This window comes from Coregonus lavaretus, assembly GCF_964263955.1.
Source record: "Coregonus lavaretus genome assembly, chromosome: 33".
Lineage (NCBI taxonomy): Eukaryota > Metazoa > Chordata > Actinopteri > Salmoniformes > Salmonidae > Coregonus > Coregonus lavaretus.
Genome location: NC_140020.1, coordinates 15,064,432 through 15,092,144, shown reverse-complemented (window position 1 = coordinate 15,092,144; position 27,713 = coordinate 15,064,432). Strand labels below are relative to the sequence as shown.

Genomic DNA, 27,713 nt, shown 5'->3' with positions numbered 1-27,713 from the left:
GAGCTAAAAACGGCTGCTGTAATTCATATTTGAGGGATGGCCAACACTAGATGAAGCGGTGCCCCTGTGTGTCACCGTGTGGAAAACCTCAATGGCGTTTCTAATTGGGCCACTCGGAATCCAGGCTTATTAATCAAACCACTTTCCCCAGATTCTCGGGAATGATTGCACAGCCTGAGAGTGAACCGCAATGAGTAAATCTGCTAAAGCTGGTGTATTTCATGCCAATACGGAGGGGAAAAAAGAGAGTTAGCTTTAACTTTATGTGATGACATCCACTTTAACTAAAGTTAAATTAGATTGGAGAGTAATTTCCTGCTTGCCATTTTATCAGGGGGAAAAAGGGAATTCTAAAAGACATACATCAAATGGAGCTATTATTCCCTGAGGAGGGAGACTAATGTTAAATTATGAGAGCTAATACATCAGGCCTGGAGTCTGGCCTTGCTGGACCTGCTCTCTGTCCCCAGAACAAATGCTCCATTGAGAAACGGTGCAGTGTGGCTAACGACATTACGTCTACACCGAGGTACCAATATAGAACCTGTCTTATTGAATCACCACCTACTGAGGAGAGGAAAATCTACACCAAGGCACTGTGATCAAACTGTTGACAGTGAATTACATTTACGGGAGGCAGACACTTGAGTCTAACCAGTTCAACGGAAATCAACGTCTCCTCGCATTTGTTAGAATTCAAGAAGCCTTCAATATGTTAAACCTATTCATGGATTTTTTAAAGTTTTTTTTAGTTTTTACTCGCAATTACTGATACTTGATTTTAGAACGTGGGATGTCACAACAACATTATACTTTGCATGATAACTTCTCTTCGCCTGTCCAACACATCATTTGGTTAAATAAATAAACAATTTGCCAAGCATAAGCAGGGATGCTGCTGACACCACTGTTGCTATGGTGTCGGTGAATGTTTTTTGTTGCTCTCTATTATTCTTTTGTTCTATTTTCTAAGAGTGTCATTTTTTGTCGGGTTGTTGCTAGCGTCAGTAAGTACCAGGGGCAAAGCCCTTCATTGCTGGGTCCTATTACCATGCCCTCTGCTGCTCTTTGCTCAGGACCTGGGGCATGAAAGGGCTTGGTTGGGTAAATGGGACTAGTGATGAGCCAGTTTTCTTTTGAAATAGGATATGGTACAAAGAGTACTTCTGTTTAAAACAACAACATTTTTCTTGGACATGTAAAATCAGCCTATATTCAATTGGTTGAATTTAAAATGATGTGAACAACACCAGATCAGATCAGATTGCTATGCTCCTGGAGTATATTTAAGCAATAAGGCCCGAGTGGTGTGGTATATGACCAATAAACCAAGGCTAAGGGCTGTTCTTATGCAGGACACAACGCGGAGTGCCTGGATACAGCCCTTAGCCGTGGTATATTGCCACAAACCCCAGAGGTGCCTTATTGCTATTATAAACTGGTTACCAATGTAATTAGAGCATTAAAAATAAATGTTTTGTCGTACCCGTGGTATACAGTCTGATATACCACGGCTGTCAGCCAATCAGCATTCAGGGCTCGAACCACCCAGTTTATAATTAACAATTACGTAGGCTCCAGAGATCAGTGGTGGAAAAAGTACAAAATTGTCATACTTGAGTAAACGTAAAGATACCTTAATAAAAAATTACTCAAGTAAAAGTTAGTCACCCAGTAAAATACTACTTGAGTAAAAGTCTAAAAAGTATTTAGTTTTAAATATACTTAATTATCAAAAGTAAATGTAATTACAAAAATATACTTAAGTATCAAAAGTAAACGCATAAATCATTTCAAATTCCTTATATTAGGCAAAGCAGACGGCATGATTTTCTTATTTTTTAAATTTACGGATAGTCAGGGGCACACTCCAAAACTCAGATATTTGAAGCATGTGTGTTTAGTTAGTCCGTCAGATCAGAGGCAGTAGGGATGACCAGGGATGTTCTCTTGATAAGTGTGTGGATTGGACCATTTCCCTGTCCAGTTCAGCATTCAAAATGTAACGAGTACTTTGGGTGTCAGGGAAAATGTATGGGAGTAAAAAGTACATAATTTTCTTTAGGAATGTAGTGGAGTAATAGTAAAAGTTGTCCAAAATATAAATAATAAAGTAAAATACAGATACCCCCAAAAACTACTTAAGTAGTATTTAAAGTATTTTTTACTTAAATATTTTACACCACTGCCAAAGAAAGAAATATTACCCATTAGGTTATTTTGACCACATTAAATAATGACTGCAATTTAAAGCCAGATATTCAATCATGGTTAACCTTTTAGAAAAACAAAACAACCTGTTCCGTATGCTAGTGTATGCTTAAATTCCACAATGCACAGCAAGGTACAGACTGTATACAAAAAGAGCAATGCAGCAATTTGCTTCATAAGCAGTGGGGTGAGGGGCTGTTAGACTATTACCCTTGCTGTGCTAGTTTTCACCACCCCCACTGGCTTGAATGGATAAAAAGATTACTCACAGCAGTGGTCTTTGATTATATTTGACTATATTCCGAATCGGGGAAAGAAATAATAACAGCAAGAACGCTAGTTTCTCACGACACAATGCTATCTAGAATAGAATATAGGCCTAGTTTGTCTCTGGCCAAAGGAAAGATCAGCGCCACTGCCCCCAAACTCTGGAACCCTCTCCCCCCAGCCACCTGCAACTCTAACTCACCACCTTCAAAAACAATCAAATAAAAAACACCTGTTCAGTCTGGTATTCTCGTCAGCTTAGCTCACCCTTACATGCTGACCACACCGCCTGTGTTGCGTGTGCGAGCGTTGCAAAATAAATGTACACATACATGTTATTCAATCATTTCATCCAAACTGCTCGCGAGCGGCCGCGTAGCCAGGGCCTAAAATATAACATGCTTCTATTTTTGACACTTGATGCGCTGCAAGTCCCACCTCTCCCATCTCCTCATTGGTTTTTAGGAGCATATAACCACGTGGGTGATTGAAAGCTGAACTGAGGTCCACACTCCAGTCCAGTTGGTGGTGGTAATGCACCTTAAAGTTGGTTGCCAACCACCATATAAAGTCAGAAGAAGAAGAAGATGATTACTAGAAACTAACTAGGTTTCCCCTTTTATCTGTGGATTGATTGTCAGAGTAGAGAACACACGGTTTTGTGTGCCTCAGAATGGGTCAAAATTCGACAAAGATCCAGGAAAAAAAGGATGTTGTGCATTTCAGGTAAAATAATAACCCAATGTTTATATATAGTGCATTCAGAAAGTATTCAGACCTCTTCCCTTTTCACCACATTTTGTTACGTTACAGCCTTATTCAAAAAAAATTCCTCATCAATCTACACACAATACCCCATAATGACGAAGCGAAAACAGTGTTTTAGACATTTTAGAAGAAAAAAAAGAAAATAAATAAAGGAAATACCTTATTTACATAAGTATTCAGACCCTTTGCTATGAGACTCGAAATTGAGCTCAGGTGAATCCTGTTTCCATTGATCATCCTTGAGATGTTTCTACAACTTGGAGTCCACCTGTGGTAAATTCAATTGATTGGACATGATTTGGAAAGGCACACGCCTGTCTATATAACTATCTCTGCAGCACTCCACCAATCAGGCCTTTATGGTAGAGTGGCCAGACGGAAGCCACTCCTCAGTAAAAGGCACATGAAAGCCCGCTTGGAGTTTGCCAAAAGGCACCTAAAGGACTCTCACACCATGAGAAACAAGATTCTCTGGTCTGATGAAACCAAGATTGAACTCTTTGGCCTGAATGCCAAGCGTCACGTCTGGAGGAAACCTGGCACCATCCCTACGGTGAGCATGGTGGTGACAGCATCATGCTGTGGGGATGTTTTTCAGCGGCAGGGACTGGGAGACTAGTCAGGACCGAGGGAAAGATGAACAGAGCAAAGTATAGAGATATCCTTGATGAAAACCTGCTTCAGAGTGCTCAGGACCTCAGACTGGGGAGAAGGTTTACCTTCCAACAGGAGAACGACCGTAAGCACACAGCCAAGACAACGCAGGAGTGGCTTCGAGACAAGTCTCTGAATGTCTTTGAGTGGCCTAGCCAGAGTCCGGACTTGAACCCGATCGAACATCTCTGGAAAGACCTGAAAATAGCTGTGCAGCGACGCTCCCCATCCAACCTGACAGAGCTTGAGTGGATCTGCAAAGAAGAATGGGAGAAACTCCCCAAATACAGATGTCAAATCAAATCAAATCAAATCAAATCGTATTGGTCACATGCGCCGAATACAACAGGTGCAGACATTGCAGTGAAATGCTTACTTACAGCCCTTAACCAACAGTGCATTTATTTTAAACAAAAAAAGTAAGAATAAAACAACAACAACAAAAAAGTGTTGAGAAAAAAAGAGCAGAAGTAAAATAAAGTGACAGTAGGGAGGCTATATATACAGTAAAATAAAGTGACAGTAGGGAGGCTATATATACAGGGGGGTACCGTTGCAGAGTCAATGTGCGGGGGCACCGGCTAGTTGAGGTAGTTGAGGTAATATGTACATGTGTGCCAAGCTTGTAGCGTCATACCCAAGAAGACTCGAGGCTGCAATCGCTGCCAAAGGTGCTTCAACAAAGTACTAAGTAAAGGGTCTCAATACTTATCATTTAATGGAATGTAGGCAGGTTAAGTCAAGTTAAACTGATGTCAGGCTTCAGCTGCAGGGAAATTTGATTTGAGAATCCTTTATCTTGTTTATGGTCCAAATAAAAGGAAATGGGAGGGGGTGTGGAAAAGAGATAAGCCCAAGGAAATGGGTTCAGAGCAAATATTTCAGTGTGTTGGGAGGAGGCACTGCTTCAGTGGCAGGGTTCATTGGCCAGCACACTCTCTGACAGTCTGGGAGGAAGAGTGGAAGTGAAGAGAAGAGGGAGGGATGAAGAAAGCAGGTGACTGACTGGAGGAAGTGTTATCTTAGCTTCCTAACACAAAGGATGCCTGCCTGGTGTTGCGTGCTGGGCTCTTTAATTATTTGCCATTTTAATTTTTTTCTTAAACTGCATTGTTGGTTAAGGGCTTGTAAGTAAGCGTTTCACTGTAATGTCTACACCTGTTGTATTCGGCGCATGTGGCAAATAAAATGTGATTTGATTTGATTTGAACTTGTGGCTCACTTCAGAGACTCTTGATAGGGAAAACTTTAAGTCACACTATGAAAACACTTTTATGTGAGGTTAAAGAAATGGACAGTCCAAAGGGTTTTGGAGTTTGGAGGGATGAAGCTTAGAGTCTATTGGAGAGCTACTGAGGGTGAGGGGGCTACTGTGAGGGGCTGATACTGTCTCCAGTACATTGAAAGGTTTCTTCTGATCCTCTTCAGACAAGCTGAGAGGGTGTCTGTCTGTCTGTCCGGTTCATCTGCAGCAGACACCAGCTGCACTCACATCACTGTCAACTCCTCAATAAGAGTGGAAATGTCCTTTCGCTCCATTACTCATCCTCATCTCCCCAAACATTAGCTGGCTGTCACAGAGCACAGTATTTTTCCCCCTAGAACAAACCCTCTCACCTAAATATAGGCAATTATTACCGCAGCTTGAGTACATTTGTAATTTTAAACAAACTGCTTCAGTGGTTTTGAAACTTTATCATGTATCATGAAAGTAATGTCTGTTCCATTTGACTTTCAGAAAGGAGAAAATAGCAGACGCAAAAGTTAAGGGAATTTAGATAGTGTTTGATTTCACATAAAGGAATCTAGTCATGTAGCTAGCACAAATATTTTACCATTGCCTCTTTGATGAAAGGTTGAATAAATTTGTACGTAAAAACACAATCCCTCAAACAGCTAATTAAATCACCCAATCCCTCTGGTGTTGATTTGTTTGATTATTCTAGCGGTATGATTCTTGTCTTTTAATGTAAAACATGAGATGAAAATACCTTATTCAAGAACAAATACATCTCTTCCACACCAGGATGAAAAGAAAGCGGAGAACAGAGAACAGAAGAGATGAAGCTAGTCACATTGTTGTTCCTGGGTCACGTAATCAATTAGTGGCGAGTGAGGTAGCAAGCCTGTGTGCCAGGGACTCTCTACCTCAGTGGTCATAGGAGAACCATCCTGCTTCCTCCATCTGTGACCTGAGAGGATCTCTCTCATCGTGATAGCGATGAAGACACACTAGGATGAAGCAGAATCCCACTGTATTTTCTGCTCAATTACCAACAATCAATGGCCTCAACGAATAATCCATGAGAGCTCTGGCCCAGTCCATGCTCACAGTGATGTGCATGGCTAGGATCATCTGGATGTCCATAGAAGGGAGGATGAGGAGGAAAGGAAAAGAAGGACAGAGGTAAGGGGCTATGGACCCAGAGAGAGAGTTAGAGTGAAATTTGACCATGTTCCTTTGGGGTACTCCCAGTGCCACAGGCCCGTTCTGGCTCAATCTGGGTCAAGGTTGTGGCACGGCGCTAAGAGTAAAATCAATATTTTTCTTGTTCACCCATCAGCCCTGGTTCTTTCCATCCTTCCTTCCTTCATTTAATAATAATAATAATAATAATAATAATAATAATAATAATAATATTAATAATAATAATATGCCATTTAGCAGACACTTTTATCCAAAGCGACTTACAGTCATGTGCGCATACATTTTTACGTATGGGTGGTCCCGGGGATCGAACCCACTACCCTGGCGTTACAAGCGCCATGCTCTACCAATTGAGCTGGATGTGCATGGATTGAAGTAGTAGCCTTTAAAAGCATCTGTATCCGACCCACCTCATGTGTCACTCTGCTAGCAGCCTCCAGCAGTTAATGACTGTTAGTGGAGGTGAAGTTCTCTCTCTTATGTTTATTTATTTAACCTTTATTTAAGCCAGGTTTCCTCCAGACATGACGCTTGGAATTCAGGCCAAAGAGTTCAATCTTGGTTTCATCAGAACAGAGAATCTTGTTTCTCATGGTCTGAGAGTCCTTTAGGTGCCTTTTGGCAAACTCCAAGCGGGCTGTCAAGTGCCTTTTACTGAGGAGTGGCTTCCGTCTGACCACAAAGGCCTGATTGGTGGTGTGCTGCAGAGATGGTTGTCCTTCTGGAAGGTACACCCATCTCCACAGAGGAACTCTGGAGCTCTGTCAGAGTGACCATCAGTTTCTTGGTCACCTCCCTGACCAAGGCCCTTCTCCCCCTGATTGCTCAGTTTGGCTGGGCGGCCAGCTCTAGGAAGAGTCTTGGCGGTTCCAAAGTTCTTCCATTTAAGAATGATGGAGGCCACTGTGTTCTTGGAGACCTTCAATGCTGCAATGTTTTGGTACCCTTCCCAGATCTGTGCATCGACACAATCCTGTCTCGAAGCTCTACGGACAATTCCTTCGACCTCATGGCTTGGTTTTGCACTGACATGCACTGTCAACTGTGGGACCTTATATAGACAGGTGTGTGCCTTTCCAAATCATGTCCAATCAATTGAATTTACCACAGGTGGACTCCAATGAAGTTGTAGAAACATCTCAAGGATGATCAATGGAAACAGGATGCACCTGAGCTAAATTTAGAGTCTCATAGCAAGGGGTCTGAATACTTATGTAAATAAGGTGTAAACCTGTTTTCACTTTGTGATTATGGGGTATTGTGTGTAGATTGATGAGGATTTTTATTTTATTTAATCCATTTTACATTTTATTCATTTAGCAGATGCTCTTATCCAGAGCGACTTACAGTTAGTGAGTGCATACCTTTTTCATTCTGGCCCTCGGTGGGAATCGAACCCACAATCGTGGCGTTGCAAGCGCCATGCTCTACCAACTGAGCTACAGGAGGCCTAGAATAAGGCTGTAACATAATTAGTCTTTTGACCAATCACATCAGATCTATATATATCAGAATTGGGCTGCCTGTAGAAATGCAGCCTAAGTGTCTTCCACTTGTATGCAACTGTCTAATGAGTCTTTCACTATTTATGCCTAATTGTACAAATACTATTTCTGTATTATTTATAGAGAAATGTGTTTATATATTCTCCCCCGAGTGGCGCAGTGGTCTAAGGCACTGCATCGCAGTGCTAGCTGTGCCACTAGAGAACCTGGTTCGAATCCAGGCTCTGTCGTAGCCGGCCGCGACCGGGAGACCCATGGGGCGGCGCACAATTGGCCCAGCGTCGTCCAGGGTAGGGGAGGGAATGGCCGGCAGGGGATGTAGCTCAGTTGGTAGAGCATGGCGTTTGCAACGCCAGGGTTGTGGGTTCGATAAAAATAATGTATGTGCTAACTGTAAGTCGCTCTGGATAAGAGCGTCTGCTAAATGACTAAAATGTAAATGTATAACAAAAAATGTGGAAAAGGGGAAAGGGTCTGAATACTTTCCGAATGCACTGTACATATCTATACACACATCAATTTACACAACACCTGAAAAGCAAACACAAAACACCAAAAGCAAAACACAATCATATGAAACAAACACATTCTTCAGTAAAAAGGCCCTCTAACATCCGCCTGAATTGCCTTAGAGGGATCATCAACTAGATTCAGCCGCTGGCCAATTTTTTCTTGAGCGGATTGTCAGGAGGCCGGAACATAATTATACTGAACAAAAATATAAACGCAACATGTAAAGTGTTGGTCCCATGTTTCATGAGCTGAAATGAAAGATCCCGGAATGTTCCATGTGCACAAAAAGCTTATTTCTCTCAAACTTTATGCACAAATTTGTTTACATCCCTGTTAGTGAGCATTTCTCATTTGTCATGATAATCCATCCACCCGACAGGTGTGGCATATCAAGAAGCTGATTAAACAGCATTATCATTATACAGGTGCACCTTGTGCTGGGGACAATAAAAGGCCATTCTAAAATGTGCAGTTTTGTCACACAACACAATGCCACAGATATGTTTTGAGGGAGCGTGCAATTGGTATGCTGTCTGCAGGAATGTCCACCAGAGCTGTTGCCAGAGAACTGAATGTTAATTTCTCTACCATAAGCCGCCTCCAACGTCATTTTAGAGAACTTGGCAGTATGTCCAACCGGACTCACAACCGCAGACCACATGTAACCTCGCCAGCCCAGGACCTCCATATCCGGTTTATTCACCTGCGGGATCGTTGCGTTTATATTTTTGTTCAGTATACATATAATTTGTAGACTGTAAATTGACCGCAACAAGCCCAAACAGATATAACATTTAACTAAAACAATCCTTTCAAACCATTTGTATATGGGCCTCCCGAGTGGCGCAGCGGTCTAAGGCACTGCAGCGCTAGAGGCATCACTACAGACCCTGGTTCCATCCCAGGCTGTGTCGCAGCCGGCCGTGACCGGCATGTCCTTGTCCCATCGCGCTCTAGCGACTCCTTGTGGCGGGCCGGGCGCATGCAAGCTAAGTTCGGTTGCCAGCTGTACGGTGTTTCCTCCGACACATTGGTGTGGCTGGCTTCCGGGTTAAGTGGGCAGTGTGTCAAGAAGCAGTGTGGCTTGGCGGAGTCGTGTTTCGGAGGACGCATGGCTCTCGGGAGTTGCAGCGATGGGACAAGACTGTAACTACCAATTGGGTAGAAAAAGGGTTAAAAAGTACAAAACACAGGAGTTGACTAGCAACATTCATTCTCGCTGTCGATAAATCTAAATGTTATAACTTCTAACAGTAAATGTATCCTCTGGTTAAATGGACGCGAGTGAGGTGGTTTCCATCTTAGAGTGGTAGGCCACACAAGCTCACAGAACAGGTCGTTGAAGTCTGTCCTCAGTTGCAACACCGAGTACCGACTTCCAAACTGCCTAATATCACCATGCGCAATGCCAAATGTCGGCTGAAGTGGTGTAAAGCTCGCCGCCATTGGACTCTGGAGCAGTGGAAACGCGTTCTCTGGAGTGATGAATCACGCTTCACCATCTGGCAGTCCGACGGACAAATCTGGGTTTGGTGGATACCAGGAGAATGCTACCTGCCCAAATGCATAGTGCCAACTGTAAAGTTTGGTGGGGGTGGAATAATGGTCTGGGGCTGTTTTTCATGGTTCAGGCTAGGCCACTTAGTTCCATGTAGTGTATACAGTATCTCTCTATTATGTGTGGGAATACCTTCGAATAGATTTCCAAAATTAAAATCGCTTGGAACTGATTTGCTGGTGTTTTTACAGTCTTTTATGTCCAAATAAAATATTTGGCCCGCGGGACGCCAAATTGGGTAAACTTACCCTAGGAGACTCCAACTGTAAGGACTGAGGACTGATGATGTAGAGCGGGTCTTTGTACTGAGTGTACAAAACATGTGTGCCATTCAGAGGGTGAATGGGCAAGACAAAATATTTAAGTGCCTTTGAACGGGGTATGGTAGTAGGTGCCAGGCGCACCGGTTTGTTTCAAGAACTGTAATGCTGCTGTGTTTTTCACTCTCAACAGTTTCCCTTGTGTATCAAGAATGGTCCACTACCCTTATGACATCCAGCCAATTTTACACAACTGTGGGAAGCATTGGAGTCAACATTGGCCGGCATCCCTGTTGAACGCTTTCGACACCTTGTAGAGTCCATGCCCCGATGAATTACAGGCTGTTCTGAGGGCAAAAGTGGGGGGTGCAACTTAATATTAGGAAGGTGTCCTTAATGTCTTGTACACTCAGTGTTCAGAAAGTATTCACACCCCTTTACTTTTTCCACATTTTGTTGTGTTACAACCTGAATTTAAAATGGTTTAAACTGAGATGTGTCACTGAACTACACACAATATCCTATAATGTCAAAGGGGAATTTAGTTTGTAGAACATTTTTGAAATTAATAAATAAAATGTAAGCTGAAATGTCTCGAGTCAATAAGTATTCAACCCCTTTGTTATGGAAGTCTAAATAAGTTCAGGAGTAAAAATGTGCTTAACAAGTCACATAATAAGTTGCATGGACTCACTCCGTGTTCAATAGTAGTGGTTAACATGATTTTTGAATGACGACCTCATCTCTGTACCCCACACATACAGATAATTGTAAGGTCCCTCAGTCGAGCGGTGAATTTCAAACACAAAGACCAGGGAGGTTTTTCAATGCCTCACAAAGAAAGGCACCGATTGGTAGATGTGTAAAAAAACTATTATCCCTTTGGTGAAGTTATTAATTAGGCTTTGGATGGTGTATCAACACACCCAGTCACTACAAAGATACAGGTGTCCTTCCTAACTCAGTTGCCGGAGAGGAAGAAAACCGCTAATGGATCTCACCATGAGGCCAATGGTGATTTTAAAACAGTTACAGTTTAATGGTTTTGATATGAGAAAACTGAGGATGGATCAACAACATTGTAGTTACTCCACAATACTAACCTAAATGACAGAGTGAAAAGAAGGAAGCCTGTACATAATAAAAATATACCAAAACATGCATCCTGTTCGCAACAAGTCACTTAAGTAATACTGCAAAGAATTTGACAAAGAAATTAACTTTTTGTCCTGATTACAAAGCATTTGGGGCAAATTCGACACAACGCATCACTGAGAACCACTTTTCAAGAATGGTGGCAGCTGCATCATGTTATGGGTATGCTCGTCATCGGCAAGAACTAGGGGGTTTCTTAGGATAAAAATAAATGGAATACAGCTATAAGCACAGGCAAAATCCTACAGGAAAACCTGGTTAAGTCTGCTTTCCAACAGACACTGGGAGACGAACTCACCTTTCAGCAGGACAATAACCTAAAACACAAGGCCAAATCTACACTGGAGTTGCTTACCAAGATGACATTGAATGTTCCTGAGTGGCTTAGTTACAGTTTTGACTTAAATCGGTTAGAAAATATATGGCAAGACTTGAAAATGGCTGTCTAGCAATGATTAACAATCAACTTGACAGTGGTTGAATAATTTTTAAAAGAATAATGGGCAAATATTGTACAATCCAGGTGTGCAAAGCTTAACCAAAAAGACTCACTACTGTAATCGGCGCCAAAGGAGCTTCTACAAAGTATTGACTCAGGGGTGTGAATACTTATGTAAATGAGAAAATGTATTAATTTTCAATACATTTGCAAAAATGTCTAAAAACATGTTTTCACTTCATCATTATGGGGTATTGTGGGTAGATGGGTGAGAAAAAAACATATTTAATCAATTTTAAATTCAGGCTGTAACACAACAAAATGGGGAATAAGTCAAGGGGTATGAATACTTTCTGGAGGCCCTGTAGGGGTCATCCTCATTAGAAAGGGCTAGAGGGAAGGAGGGCTGGACAGGTTTATAGGTGTAGGAATATCCCTCTACAGATACTCAGCTCTACAAAACTGTCTATATGTTCATTACATATTATCTGCTATTACTGTAATTTCAGTGTTGAAAATATTGGGAATGGTCTTCTAAAACATTAAAAGGCACTTGACTTCACCTTAACTGTTTTCTGAAGAGTGTGGAAAAGGAGAGGGAAAACTGCCCGTGGCTGTCTGAAATTGGGTTACTGGTTCTAACACATCTGATGTAAGTGGGTGAGAATGTGTCCCTCCATTTAAAGTGGGACAAAGTGCAGACGCCAAAATAGCCCAAACTTTCCTCCTTCTATTACACGGTAAGTGTCTGTCATCTTTTAATTGGGTTACGGTGTTGCTGTCGACATTTAACGGGGCAAATACATTTATTTACCAGGTTACGGCAGTAGCCAGGTTAGGATCCCTTGTACTTTAAGAGGGGAAGAAAGGTGAAGAACCATCATCTGTAAAAACACAACCCCTAATGCACAGACCCATCCACGCACACACATTAACACACACAAAGATGCAACGAAAAATAAAAGTGGTTAATACATTTCAATCCTCTCTTACTATCTGCAGCGATAGAACAGTGAGTTTAGATTCAGAATTCCCCAAAGGGACCACTTTGAGCTTTTTTTAGCAACAAGCATCAACAAAAAGTTCAGATGAAAAACACAGGGAAGATGGCTGGTCAGACATAACCTCCAACAAGAAAATGAGTCACATACAAAACCTGCCAAGAGGCTTTTGACAGCCACAGAGTTCGTCTCGTTAATCCTCACATTAATGCGAGAGAATGAGTGGGAGAGCTGCTGTGTTTCCTAACGAACAAAACACAGCTCACTATAAGTGAATGGAGGTGCTGCCTACTGATACACATCTGTTTCTAGACAGCAAATAGACATATGCCAGCTCTGCATTAACGTGTATACTCTGGGAAACCTATTCCCTTTTCCCATATCAAAAAGCAATCCAGTTTATTCGCTCATATGCCTTACCATCTCCATATCACAAATGACATCTGTGGTTGAGGTCTGGTGGGCTCTTTATAAGCTAACCCAGTGATGTGGGTAAATTCATCATTGCCACTAATCTGTTGGGGCCCCTGGGGGCCTGCGGTGGGGTGGGGGGGCAGTCCTCTGGGGGCTCAGCTCTATCTCCAGGAGACTAGTAGCTTCAACCACCATGTGATGATGCGTGAAGAGAGACCTTTCATTCGCCATTAGAGTGGGAAATTAATTTGTTACACCGACCCACACGGCCATCTCCACAACAACCTGGGTTTTAATTAATATCTGACGAACTGGGCTGCGCTCTCGCTGGCGAAAAATAATGCATTCATATGAATCCTGCGATTAGAGGAGAAGAGCGCTTGATTTTAGCTTTTCACTGAAGTGAGACAGGTTTTTTTCTCCCTCCTGGCTAATAAAAACAGCCATTATACAGTGTGTAGGTATCTGAGAAAAGATAACATACAACATATCAAGCTAAATACATTTATTTCATTCAGTGCAGTAGCAGTGCCAAGCCACACACGTTCAGTTTCTGTAGTATTTCATGTGTATTTGCCCCTGATAAAATCCCTCTCCCTGTTCTTGGTTGTGCTGAGGGTTGTGTGGTGAGCGGGAAGGGTTAAGAGTGAGTGTGGTATGTAAATAAGGCCTTGGACTGCTGGGGTTGAGCACGCTACACTGGCTGCAGGACACTGGAGCAGACAGAACATAACAGAGAGGATGTTTATTCTCATGGCTGAGACCAGCCGCTGGCATCACATGCCCCCCTTCTTCCTCTCCCTCCCTGCTTTCTCCCCCTCTTCCTTCACCCACCAGGCAGCAACAATTTCCAAACCCAATAAAAATCCTCCAACAGGTTTGCCCCTGGAGAGTAGCAGCTGACCCTCTGTCCTCCAGACTCCATCACGTCTCCCTCTCTCTTTTCTGAGGGAGGTGGGCGGCTAGGCTCGCCCCTTCAGGGGGGATACGGTAAGGGCGAGAGTAGTGATGGAGCGAGGGGAACAAGACGTCCAGGGATGGCAGTCCAAGAAAAACAGTCACTTTGGATTTGTTAGCCGGGCCAACACATGACCTTGACAGCGCTGTATTGTTCTGAAGCAGTTTCTGTGTAGAGCAAGAGGGAGGGAGCCATGGCAGCTATGTACACTGTAGTCGAGACACTGAGCAGGGGCCATTCAGGGTAAGGTGCAGACAGGATAACAATCAAGAGGCAGGCTCGATTTGCGAGAGAGCATCATAACAAAAATGGGTCCAGACAAGGTGTAGTCAAAACGTATTAATGGCAGAGCCTTGAACAACGATACACAGACAACATTCCTCACTTCTGTGGTTTGGGGGATGGAATAAAGGAAGCAGAGATCGCGCTTCGCAAAAGAACTGTGCTTTTATGTGCCAACCACTATGCTATCAAACCACAGCGGAGAATACTTCAAAGCTGTGGAGAGAGAGAAGTATTTGCAATAGTCTGTGTAGTTAATGTAACCGAGGGAAACAGAGGGAGGGAGAGTGAAATCATTAAAGGTAGGGCGATATATCAAATTAATGTTCCACATGCCTGTATCGCAATTTTAGTTTTATGAGCGTTCTATCTTTTTGGTCTCGTCTCCTTCGCTGCTTCTGTGCTGTGTGCACTGTGCACCTTCCAACTCGCACACAGACAGCAAGCCCCTCCCCCTGCCACTAAAAACAACATAAGAAGAAAGATCACTTCTTCCTCTCTGACAACAAGCAGTTTAAACATGCTATTTGCATTTGAGGTTTGGTCCAAGAGAATCGGTCATATGGACACTGAATCGCTTAGAGACATTATTTTACTATAATAGACGAGAACTTAACCTTTCTAACAATACCCTTTTTATGTCTCAACTACCAAAATGTAAAACAGAGTAGACCCTACTAAAACAAGAGTATTAATGATTGTGGAAAATGTATGCTCAGTTTCTGTTGTGCGCGGCATTGCGGTACCACGTACTGCTAGCAGCATTTTTGCCACAGACTGTTTTGTGCTAGCTGTCTAGTCTGTGTTTTATAAATGTGCAATGAGCATAAAAATACGCATTTATATAGGAACTAGCAACACGTTCTCATTCTGAGAAATAAGCATCTTCTTATCCAGGTAGGGCAGTTGATTTTAATATAAAAACAAAGTGAACAGGCTATGTTGTTCAAACAGTTGGAGACGGACAGGAGGGTGTATTCATAACAGTTCAACTGTTCTACTTGTTAGCAAGCAAATAGATCCAAGTTGGCTAGACTTGGCTTGCTACTCACTAGAACGTGGGTTTGTGCACGTGGGTTTGTGCTTGAGAGATTGTTTATGAGACCTGTGTTAATTTTCTATAATGCCTCCTACAAAAAGTTGGTCATTATTATTAACTCCTGAGTGGCGCAGTGGTCTAAGGCACTGCATCGCAGTGCTAACTGTGCCACTAGAGATCCTGGTTCGAATCCAGGCTCTGTCGCAGCCGGCCGCGACCGGGAGACTCATGGGCGGCGCACAATTGGCCCAGCGTCGTCCAGGGTAGGGGAGGGAATGGCCGGCAGGGATGTAGCTCAGTTGATAGAGCATGGCATTTGCAACGCCAGGGTTGTGGGTTCGATTCCCACGGGGGGCCAGTATAAAAAAATATGTATTCACTAACTGTAAGTCGCTCTGGATAAGAGCGTCTGCTAAATGACTAAAATGTAAATGTAAATGTAATTATTAGTGAATGTGCACTGTGCATGGTTCTGGTTAAATTTGTAACAGACAGACTTGAAAGCCAGATCAGTGATTATTGCAACAACAAAAAAGCATGTTAAACTATTTTGATAAAATAATAAAATGATTAGTGGGTCTTATGGTTGTGGAAGCTTATATTTAGCTTAGGTATAATTTTACAAGCCCTGAATTCATTAGAATATTCCCGTCTGTTTGAAATGCAGTGTATTGACCTTTAATTGTGCAACAAAGCTTATTTAGAGATATTGTGAATCGCCCATAAGTTATATATATATATATATATTTTTTTTTAAACGAGATATGATCGCCCAGCCCTAATTGAAGGCTTTTGGTCTTTACTCCTGTGAATAGAGTACAAGGACAAGTGATGCAAGGGAGGAGTGAGCTGTTTCAAGCTGCTCAGTGGGTGTATTGTCGTCTTCAAAATTTATGATGAGCGATGTTCCAGTATTGTGAATAGTGATATTTTTGTAGTAGAGTGGGCGGACTGTACATTGTGTATATAAACAGACAGACAGACAGGTGCTGTATGAGTGCAGGACTCACCTCTTCAGGTTTAGGAGGGCCCAGGGGATGCCTGTGGGGGTTTTGAATGCAGGCAACAGCTTCTCTCCCAGCTCTATGGCCTTCTTCCTGAACACCTACCAAACAAACAGAGAGAGAGGAGAGAGAGAGACTCATCAGCAAAACAATATCTTCATGTCATTCTGTCAATCCTGTCTGATGTCTAAGAGGTGGTGACAGGGATCCATGGACAATGGCCATCAAGCTCTTCCTGTCACATGGGCCTTTTATCTCACATGCAGTGTGGCCCTGCTTCCTGTTAGAAAGTAGGGAAAGGAGAGGCTGTTTCCTGGTGTGTGTGTGTGTGAGTGAGTGAGTGAGTGAGTGAGTGAGTGAGTGAGTGAGTGAGTGAGTGAGTGAGTGAGTGAGTGAGTGAGTGAGTGCGTGCGTGCGTGCGTGAGTGAGAGAGGAGAGAGGAGAGAGGAGAGAGGAGCAGAGAGAGAGAGAGAGAGAGAGAGAGAGAGGCAGAGAGAGAGAGAGGCAGAGAGAGCGAGGAGCAGAGAGAGAGAGGGGCAGAGAGAGAGGGGCAGAGAGAGAAAGAGGGGCAGAGAGAGAGAGAGGGGCAGAGAGAGAGAGGCAGAGAGAGAGAGGCAGAGAGAGAGAGGCAAAGAGAGAGAGGCAGAGAGAGAGAGGAAGAGGCAAAGAGAGAGACAGAGAGAGAGAGGCAGAGAGAGAGAGAGGCAGAGAGAGAGAGAGGCAGAGAGATAGAGAGAGAGGCACAGAGAGAGAGATGGGCAGAGAGAGAGAGAGAGAGGGGCAGAGAGGGAGAGGGGCAGAGAGAGAGGCAGAGAGAGAGAGGGGCAGAGAGAGAGAGGCAGAGAGAGAGAGGCAGAGAGAGAGAGGCAGAGAGAGAGAGGCAGAGAGAGAGAGAGGCAGAGAGAGAGAGGAGCAGAGAGAGAGGCAGAGAGAGAGAGAGGCAAAGAGAGAGGCAAAGAGAGAGGCAAAGAGAGAGAGGCAGAGAGAGAGAGAGGCAGAGAGAGAGATATCTATCTATCTATCTATCTATCTATCTAGCTATCAACCACTTCAGATCAGGGCCAGGAAAATGTCACCATGTCACGAGCGCTTTTCATATACAATGACACCAATATACAATGACAGGTAAGGCATCAAAGGCACATGTGCATCTTCCCATCTGTGTTGAGTCTGTACTGTACTGTAGGAAATATGAATACTAATGTAGAATAAATACATTCCCTATGAAGTCTCCAGAGGTTTCTGTGAATGCACTCACTCTCTGGGTGATGCCCCAGTCAATCATTTGAATTTCATTCAGACACTTCGGCTCTCAGGAAAAGTGCTCTGGGTGCAGCTAAATGCAGAGTATGAGAGTGCTACATTTTGTCGCAAGACAAGGGAGCTACTGTAACAAACAGAGATAACAAAGCTATACACATGATCATATCTGTGTGTTCCATCGTCGCTCCGCCATCACATGTTCCTGTTCTAGTTCTGAAGTGACATGGAGCAGTCAGAGGAGGTCGTAAGATGCTGCGAAGAACAACATAGTGGGAGGAGGGTGTGTTCGTCTTTGATATGCGCGGAGACGTCTCCAAGCAGCAACAATCAGGTGTGTCAGCGGAGACACTGCCTGCCGAGGGACCTGTGCCACATGGCTTCATGCTAATCCAATTGTTGTGAAAATATATTCTCTCCTCTTTGAAGTAATAAAATGGCATATGTCCAGCCACTCAATAGTGGGGAATGTCTCACTAGTACCAAACGCCTGCACAAAGACGAGAGGGCACAAATGAATAAAGGTAAAACAGCAACTTGTCAAATATTGGTGAAAGACAGCAATAGAGTCGGTTTGTTGAAAGTCATTGAATTGGGTCTTTTCAAAAAGCAGATGTAGATGGATGTATAAAGAGTACAATCTCAAAGGTAGGAGCTGGTGGCCTTTCAAAAGAGGCATTCAGGAGCTGCGTCGGACAGGGCGGTGCTATCACCGATCGTTTCATTCACCGGACACCCGCTGAGACTAGTGCCGTACTCAAAAAACACGGCTAAGGCAGTATGCGTCAGCCACCAAATAATCTCCTGCTGTGTCCTTGGAGCCCCTGGACAAGGTCACCTGTTAACCTGTTCTACTAAATCCACAGTGCTGTTCCTTCTGCCCGCCGCTCCCCCCTCTGCTCTGTGATGAGGTGTGGGCTGTCTGTCTACCTCTCTCTCTCCACTCTGTCATTTATTACATTGGACTTTTATGGCTCCTCGTTTCTGAGGAGGTTATGAAAGTAATCTGGAGCCCCCGTACCTTAAGTAGGGGACATCCACAAATCATCCCATCCCACCAGGGTTAGCACATACACACAGGTCGGGACTGGAGATATCCTGTGTTCCTACATCTCATCCAATTTGTGTGATTAATGATTTTAATAATACCAGGATGCTGGAGAATAAATAAACCAGACCCCCACCTAGTCATCAAGCAAACTGTCAACAAGGTTTAATAAGCAATCAAATTATCTGCAACCCCAAACAACATGGCCAGGCTGGATGGCAGATAATATTAGCAAATATTGATGATGATAATCATATTCCGCACTCCAGTGAGTTTGAAGAATGATTTATCACTGATATGAGAAAATCAGCTATGAAGTAGAACTCGACAGATGTTATACAGAATACAAATACAGCAACAGTGTTTTTTTGCAGGTTTCCTGACACTGAATCTGGATAACGTAACACTCATTTGGATGATTCAGGTCAGAGGAAACAAAGAAGGAACAAGTGGATGCAGTTCTGAAGATGGGGAGATGAAAGTGGTAAAAAGACAACTTGCACACACCCTATTAGTGCAATAGGGGGCATTATTATATTTGTCCTCTACCAAGTCATTTAGAGCTAGGGAATAAGGACAAAGCCACCGAGCACAGACAGAGAGAGAGACAGAGAGAGAAAGACAGAGAGAGAGAGAGCAAGACAGAGAGAGAGCGAGAGAGAGAGAGAGAGGGAGAGGGAGAGGGAGAGAGAGAGCGAGACCGAGAGCTAGAGAGAGTGAGAGAGAGAAAGTAGGAGCGAGAGCAAGACAGAGAGAGAGAGAGAGAAAGAGAGAGAGAGCGAGACAGAGAGAGAGCGAGACAGAGAGAGAGAGTGTGTGTTCAGATTGTACAACAGGGCTATGTGCCCGTCACTGGGAGCCAGGCTAACGGCTCCTGTGCTTTGGGGCTGTGGGGAGGAGGGCTGGACATGTCACTAAATAAGATGAATTACCGTTCCGGGCCGGGGGGTGACTGGGGTGCCTCGTGGGACACAGCCCAAATTACTCCACGCGTCTGTTGGACAGAACCAGACAGGGCTCTGGCTCCTCCGATAGAACGACCCACATCCAGCTCTCCCCTATTGTCTAGCTGTCCCTGGAAGAAGCCTGGCAGGAAGGGACTGGGGGGCTCTAGGCCCAGTAGCTGGACCTCCAATCCCTTGACATGAAGCTCCAAAGCATATATATATATATATATATATACAGTGAGCTCCATAATTCACTGGACAGTGACCATTCTTTTGTTATTTTGGTTCTGTACTCTAGCACTTTGAGTTTGAAAGGATACAATGACAATGAGGGTGAAGTGCAGACTGTCAGCTTTAATTTGAGGGTATTTTCATACATATCGGATGAACCGTGTACGAATTATAGAAGCTTTTGTACATGGTCCCCCCCATTTTCGGGCATCAAAAATCATTGGACAGTTTAACATAATGTAGAATAAAGTAATCATTGTTAATATTTGGTCGCATATCCTTTGCATGCAATGACTTCTTGAAGTCTGCGATGCATCGCCATCACCAGACGCTGGGTATCTTCCCTGGTGATGCTCTGCCAGGCCTGTACTGCAGCCATCTTCAGTTCCTGCTTGTTTCGGGGACTTATTGCCTTAAGTCTCCTCTTCAGCATGTAAAATGCATGTTCAATTGGATTCAGATCTGGTGATTGACTCGGCCAGTCAAGGTTTTTCCACTTTTTGGCCATCAAAAACCCCTTTGTTGCTCTAGCAGTATGTTTAGGGTCATTGTCTTGTTGCGTGATTAAGTGCCGTCCAATGAGTTTGGAGGCATTTGGTTTTATCTGAGCAGATAAAATATTTCTGTAGACTTCAGAATTCATTGTTCTACTTCTGTCTGCAGTCACATCATCGATGAAGACAAGTGAGCCTGTTCCACTGGCAGCCATACAGGCCCAAGCCATAACACCCCCTCCACCATGTTTCATGGATGAGGTGGTATGCTTTGGATCATGGGCATTTCTTTTTTTCTCCACACTTTTGTCTTTCCATCACTCTGGTACATGTTAATCTTTGTCTCATCTGTCCACAATATTTTTTTCCAGAACTCTTGGGGTTCTTTTAGGTGCTTTTTAGCAAACTGTAATCTTGCCTTTCTGTTCTTCAGGCTTATCAGTGGTTTGCATCTTGTAGTGTACCCTCTGTAGTCCTGCTGGTGTAGTCTTCTGCGTATGGTAGACTTTGACACATCTACACCTGCATCCAGGAGAGTGTTTTTGATCTGTTGGGCTGTTATCAGGGGTTTTTTCTTCACCATAGAGAGTATTCTCCGGTCATCCACTACAGTGGTCTTCCTCTGTCTACCGGGTCTTTTGACATAATTGAGTTCACCGGTTGTTTTTTTCTTGTTAATGATAAACAAAACTGTTGACTTGGGCATGGCCAGGGTTTTTGCAATGTTCCTGAATGATTGATTTTCATTTCTGAGCCTTATGACGGCCAACTTCATTTGCATCGACACTGCTGTCTTCCTCATGTTGTCACACCCCAATAACAACCTCCAAAGGCAATAGCAACGTCTAGAATCATTACTATTCATCAACAGCTCTCCTGCATTCACTAACGACACAAATGAATACACCTGCCTAACGACACACATCTGTGAAGCCAATTTAACAAATACTTGTAGTACCTTAAAATGGGTGGACCATGTACAAAAGGTGCTGTCATTTCTAAACGGTTCATCCGATATGTATGAAAATACCCTCAAATTAAAGCTGACAGTCTGCACTTCACGCTCATTGTATCCTTTCAAACTCAAAGTGCTAGAGTACAGAACCAAAATAACAAAACAATGGTCACTGTCCAATGAATTATGGAGCTCACTGTATATATATTTTTTAAATCAAATCAAATTTTATTTGCCACATGCGCCGAATACAACAGGTGTAGACCTTACAGTGAAATTCTTACTTACAAGCCCTTAACCAACAATGCAGTTAAGAAAATAAAAAAATTGCAAAATAGCAAATAATTAAAGAGCAGCAGTAAAATAAAACCAAATCATCAGTCATCTGATTCAGTGCAGTAGAACATCTCTATATGCATGTTGAAAGTCAGTAGTTAACTTCTTCTCTGAAAAATAGCATTGTATTTGGTCAAACACAATCCTCTCCATCAGTTTACTAAGAACAGGTAGCAAACTCATTGGGCGGCTGTTAGAGCTAGCAAAGGGTGCTTTACTCTTATTAGGCAGTGGAATTACTTTAGCTTCCTTCCATATACACTCCTTTAGGCTTTGGTTAAAGATATGTGACTCGTTTCAGGAAACTAGGCGAACACTGAGGGAAAAAAGTATTTGATCCCCTGCTGATTTTGTACGTTTGCCCACTGACAAAGAAATGATCAGTCTATAATTTTAATGGTAGGTTTATTTGAACGTGAGAGACAGAATAACAACACAAAAATCCAGAAAAACGCATGTCAAAAATGTTAGAAAATGATTTGCATTTTAATGAGGGAAATAGGTATTTGACCCCCTCTCAATCAGAAAGATTTCTGGCTCCCAGGTGTCTTTTATACAGGTAACGAGCTGAGATTAGGAGCACACTCTTAAAGGGAGTGCTCCTAATCTCAGCTTGTTACCTGTATAAAAGAAACCTGTCCACAGAAGCAATCAATCAATCAGATTCCAAACTCTCCACCATGGCCAAGACCAAAGAGCTCTCCAAGGATGTCAGGGACAAGATTGTAGACCTACACAAGGCTGGAATGGGCTACAAGACCATCGCCAAGCAGCTTGGTGAGAAGGTGACAACAGTTGGTGCGATTATTCGCAAATGGAAGAAACACAAAATAACTGTCAATCTCCCTCGGCCTGGGGCTCCATGCAAGATCTCACCTCGTGGAGTTGCAATGATCATGAGAACGGTGAGGAATCAGCCCAGAACTACACGGGAGGATCTTGTCAATGATCTCAAGGCAGCTGGGACCATAGTCACCAAGAAAACAATTGGTAACACACTACGCCGTGAAGGACTGAAATCCTGCAGCGCCCGCAAGGTCCCCCTGCTCAAGAAAGCACATATACAGGCCCGTCTGAAGTTTGCCAATGAATATCTGAATGATTCAGAGGAGAACTGGGTGAAAGTGTTGTGGTCAGATGAGACCAAAATGGAGCTCTTTGGCATCAACTCAACTCGCCGTGTTTGGAGGAGGAGGAATGCTGCCTATGACCCCAAGAACACCATCCCCACCGTCAAACATGGAGGTGGAAACATTATGCTTTGGGGGTGTTTTTCTGCTAAGGGGACAGGACAACTTCACCGCATCAAAGGGACGATGGACGGGGCCATGTACCGTCAAATCTTGGGTGAGAACCTCCTTCCCTCAGCCAGGGCATTGAAAATGGGTCGTGGATGGGTATTCCAGCATGACAATGACCCAAAACACACGGCCAAGGCAACAAAGGAGTGGCTCAAGAAGAAGCACATTAAGGTCCTGGAGTGGGCCTAGCCAGTCTCCAGACCTTAATCCCATAGAAAATGTGTGGAGGGAGCTGAAGGTTCGAGTTGCCAAACATCAGCCTCGAAATCTTAATGACTTGGAGAAGATCTGCAAAGAGGAGTGGAACAAAATCCCTCCTGAGATGTGTGCAAACCTGGTGGCCAACTACAAGAAACGTCTGACCTCTGTGATTGCCAACAAGAGTTTTGCCACCAAGTACTAAGTCATATTTTGCAGAGGGGTCAAATACTTATTTCCTTCATTAAAATGCAAATCAATTTATTACATTTTTGACATGCGTTTTTCTGGATTTTTTTGTTGTTATTCTGTCTCTCACTGTTCAAATAAACCTACCATTAAAATTATAGACTGATCATGTCTTTGTCAGTGGGCAAATGTACAAAATCAGCAGGGGATCAAATACTTTTTCCCCCTCACTGTAGCTAGCTAATGTTAGCTGGCTGGCTCGCTAGCTAACGTTACGTGTATGATCTTACTATTCGTATCTCAGAGCCATTTGCTTGGTTAGTTATAGCTACCTGCAGATTCATGCAGGGTAGTAACGTCATGAGTTGGGATTATGGTTCATTGTTTAGCTAGCTAGCTACATGTCTTAACAAAAGACTCCACTATGCAAGTATCAATTTCAATAGAATGTCACTGTGACAACTGTTGATAGACATTTTCTCAAAAGTGAGGTTACAAGTTTATCAACTTTCAAAGCAGAATTACTTTCCCATTGTTCCTCAACTATAGTGTATGATATACCATTTTCTAGGACGGAGTCTCTACTTTCATCCAATGTAAAAAACACAATTTCAAATTTTGCTGCATAAGACCGAATCGAGCCGGTCGTTCACATATAGCAAATAGGGGTGGTAATACAGTCTGCTTCCATTCTCAATAGTTTCCCATCAAGATTGTCTATAACAGGTGGCTTATCATTATTGATGGTTAACAATAGTTTTTCCACCTCTCCCACACTAATTTGACCAAATTCAAAACAGCAATACTTATTTTTAATGATTAGATATTTTATAAAAAAATATAATAATAATAATAATAATAATAATAATATGCCATTTAGCAGACGCTTTTATCCAAAGCGACTTACAGTCATGCGTGCATACATTTCTTTTTTGTGTATGGGTGGTCCCGGGGATCAAACCCACTACCTTGGCGTTACAAGCGCCGTGCTCTACCAGCTGAAATGATTGGCAATATCGAAAGGTTTTGTTATAAATGACCCATCAACTTCAATGAAATATGGAGATTAATGGGTTTTCTGCCCATGATATCAGAGCTAAGGATGATGATGCCTAGACAATAGCAATGTTTCCAGACTGGATCTTTCCTCAGACAGAGTGGTCTGTCTATCTTAAGATGCCATCCTGCGCTCAGCAGGCTAAAGCCTCAAACAGGGCCTGAAAAATGAATTGCTGGGAAAGAGCAGCTTTGTCAAATCTAATTGTGGTAAGCTGCACAAAAACACCACACAGGAAAGAGTAGGTTAAATTGCATTACGAAATGAAACCAAGCAGGCTGTTAACCAGAGTGCACTGCCAGTTAACTTCCCCCTGACAGAGTGACTCATAGCAGTGCTGTCCTCCCAAAGGACTGAGGGGAACAACATTCAAACAGGCCTCTGGACAGAACTGGGACTTTCAGACCACTGAGAAATCATTTCAGAAAGTCAAAAAGGAGTCCTCTGGCACTTTTTGCTGTGCCTAAGCACTTAAAAGATTGATTAAGCCATCGATTGGGCAGTGTCAGTGAGAGAACTCACCTGGTGTCCCCTGACATGAATGATTCACCTGATGATTGAAAAGTAACAACACTGAAGTCTTTGAGATCAGGGGTTGGGCCTCTCTGCTTCACTGTACTGCTGAGGTGCAGCTTTTTAATTCAGCAAAGAGAGCCTGAGGTGTGAGTTTAAGGGCCCCTCTGGCCTCTCTGCAGGTGCTTCAAACAGCCCGCTGGGCATATCTCACCTCACATCTAAAATGACGACTCAGTCCTTTCTCCTTTTCTTAATGAATGATTAAGCAGCTCGGTAGAACCCCATTCCCCATTTCGCCCCAATAAGTATTTTTTAGAGGAATGGTGTACCTGTGCTTTAAGATTACTAGGTGCCATTTGTAGTTTGTGCCTCTCTGTTATGCCGACATTAACGGGGCTAGCCACAGTAGATCACGCCCCGGGTGTAGGGGGAGACATTTGTGAAAGGACACTTCAAGGCAATTACCACACTCATTTGTAGGGATTTATCTTAAGTCAGCACTGTGTGCCTGCTAAATGAGCGGCTGTAAGACCCCTCCTCTACCTCCCCCCTAGCTAGTCATTACAGCTAAGAATCCACAGCAGAGGGAGAGGCTGAGTGAAAGAGGGAGGAGAGAGAGGGAGAAGACAAGAGGGAGAGTGGGTTAGTGAGAGAAGGGTATTTTGTGGAAGGGAAAGTTAGAGAAAGAGAAAATGCCCTAGGGAGAGGGAGTGAGTGAGAGGGGGAGACTACGTTAGAAAAGCAGAGAGAGATTCTGAGGGGCATCAGTAAACCCAAATGAGGTGACCTAGATCTTGTGTCCTTCTGTCTGTCTACTCAAACACCAGGAGACACCGGTCACATTTGGCAAATCCCTAACAGTGAATGATCAACGTTTTCAGTCGCAATTTTGTGTTTACCTCATATAATGACTTCCATGACATGGGTAAACGTTACAGTATGTTTGATATGCTAACGTTTCTAGCTAGCAATATTGTCTTGCAAGCTACATTTAGCTAATGTGTGTACGAACAACAAAATAAACCCTTTAATTGTCAGCACATGCTTGTGAATAGTTGCATTATTCAAGAGTGAAATATGATTTGCTAGCATTATTCAAGAGTGTAGCTAGCTAATATGTTTTAGAGGAAAAGTTGCTCGCATCGTTGAATAGCATGCAATCCTACTGGCTAGTCAGTGGCTAACGTAATACTGATATTTACGGGACATTTTTCGCTGCAGAGCAAGAATGTCACGTTGCCAGCCACAACGAAAGGTAAGGCAAGGAAGGATGTAATGTAAATTTAAAAGTTTATGTACATATTATGCAAATTTAAATCTCGTCGTGCTGCCTCTCCTTAAATGTTTGTCACTGAGAATAGCCTCTTAGAGGACAGACCAGGTGCAGGAAAACTGACTTCTCTGCCACAAGTGAGATCCTTTGGCAGCACTGACATATAGGCAGTGGAATGGGACTATCTGGTTCTGGAGTTGATAGCCATGGCCTCCTTAGCCGAGGAGAAACCATTTCCCCAATCTACTCTAAAGACCAAAAGGGCACTTCAAGCTCTGACACAGCCTATCAACTGACCAGGGCCCAAATGTGTGGCTTAAGCTCAGTGCCACCCGACTAGGTTCACACTCTGGTCTATAAGAACACTTCAAGCAGTTTGAGAGCGAGAGCGAGCGAGAGAGAGAGATGGAGGGAGGGATGTGGTGAGTGTTGAAAGAGTCCTTAGATGAAGTGGGACCTCCGCTGAGACTGGACGAAAGGCACGTGGAGGCAGACAAGGACGTCCATTCACACAGGAGCAGGAGGGCTGAGAGCAATCAGGACCGGACAGACAGGAAGGAAAGGCTGAGCTGACGGGCCCTGCCTGGCTGCCTCTTTCAGCTCACACTTGAGGACCCTGGACTGCTTTAAACAACTGTTTCTCAGCAGCTCCTCAGCAGCCCCCTCCAACACAGCTTATTGTGCCTGAGAGCCTCAGAGCTGAACCCACTGAGCTGGGAGGAGGTGGAAGAGGAGGAGGAGGGCTGTGGCCGACTACAGAGTGATAAACTGCTCCCAGCATCCCCATTCCCAAAGTCATTTAGGCCTACATAAGGCAGGGATAAGATGGGATCTTCCCCATGTCTGAGGGAGGAGAGAAATAGTTTTGTCTATATGTCTGAACAAACAAACTAGCCACAGTACTAAGATATTTCCCTCTCTCTTGTAAACATGATGGTAAACAACCAAACAGAAGAGAAGAGGAGAAAAAATCCCTGGTGTTTTCTGGAGCCTAATCCTTCAGGGGTGGAACTGGCTCAAACCTGCTGAATGCGAGGCACCACTCGCACACAAGAACATATAGTCCATAAATTGAAGACAGCAGTGAAGAGAGATCCTCTAAAAGCTTGGATTGAAACCCATCCATGGAGGAGAGGAGAAGAGACTGATATTCCCCGGGCCCTGGCTCTCCAGCTAATGAAAGGCATGTGCTGGGGAGATCTGCCCTATAACAGAGAGAGTCCAACACAGGGTCTGTTACATGACACAGATCACTTTCCTGTGTGTTCCTTATCAATTACACCTCAGTCACAAAATAGGCAAGAGAACGGGGGAGAAAACACCAAGCTCATAATCGTCCCTGAATTGTTAGCTTGTATTGATTTGAGTTTGTGCCTGGCAAAGTACTGCCATGACTTTCCAAGATAATTGTGTTTCAGTCGTCAGTGCGTTTTCTTTAATTCATTCACTCTC

The 27,713-nt window shown here is 43.5% G+C and overlaps 1 protein-coding gene across 2 annotated transcripts in view; it reads right to left on the bottom strand.

Annotated features, from left to right (window-relative positions):
* Positions 1-27,713, bottom strand: part of LOC311108260 (mannosyl-oligosaccharide 1,2-alpha-mannosidase IA-like) — a 177,735-nt gene that overhangs the window by 44,676 nt on the left and 105,346 nt on the right. For both annotated transcript variants that reach the window (XM_084150883.1, XM_084150882.1), the window contains exon 5: positions 16,463-16,557. In XM_084150883.1, the coding sequence (XP_084007009.1) occupies positions 16,463-16,557 (95 nt within the window). The remainder of the gene's footprint in view (positions 1-16,462; positions 16,558-27,713) is intronic.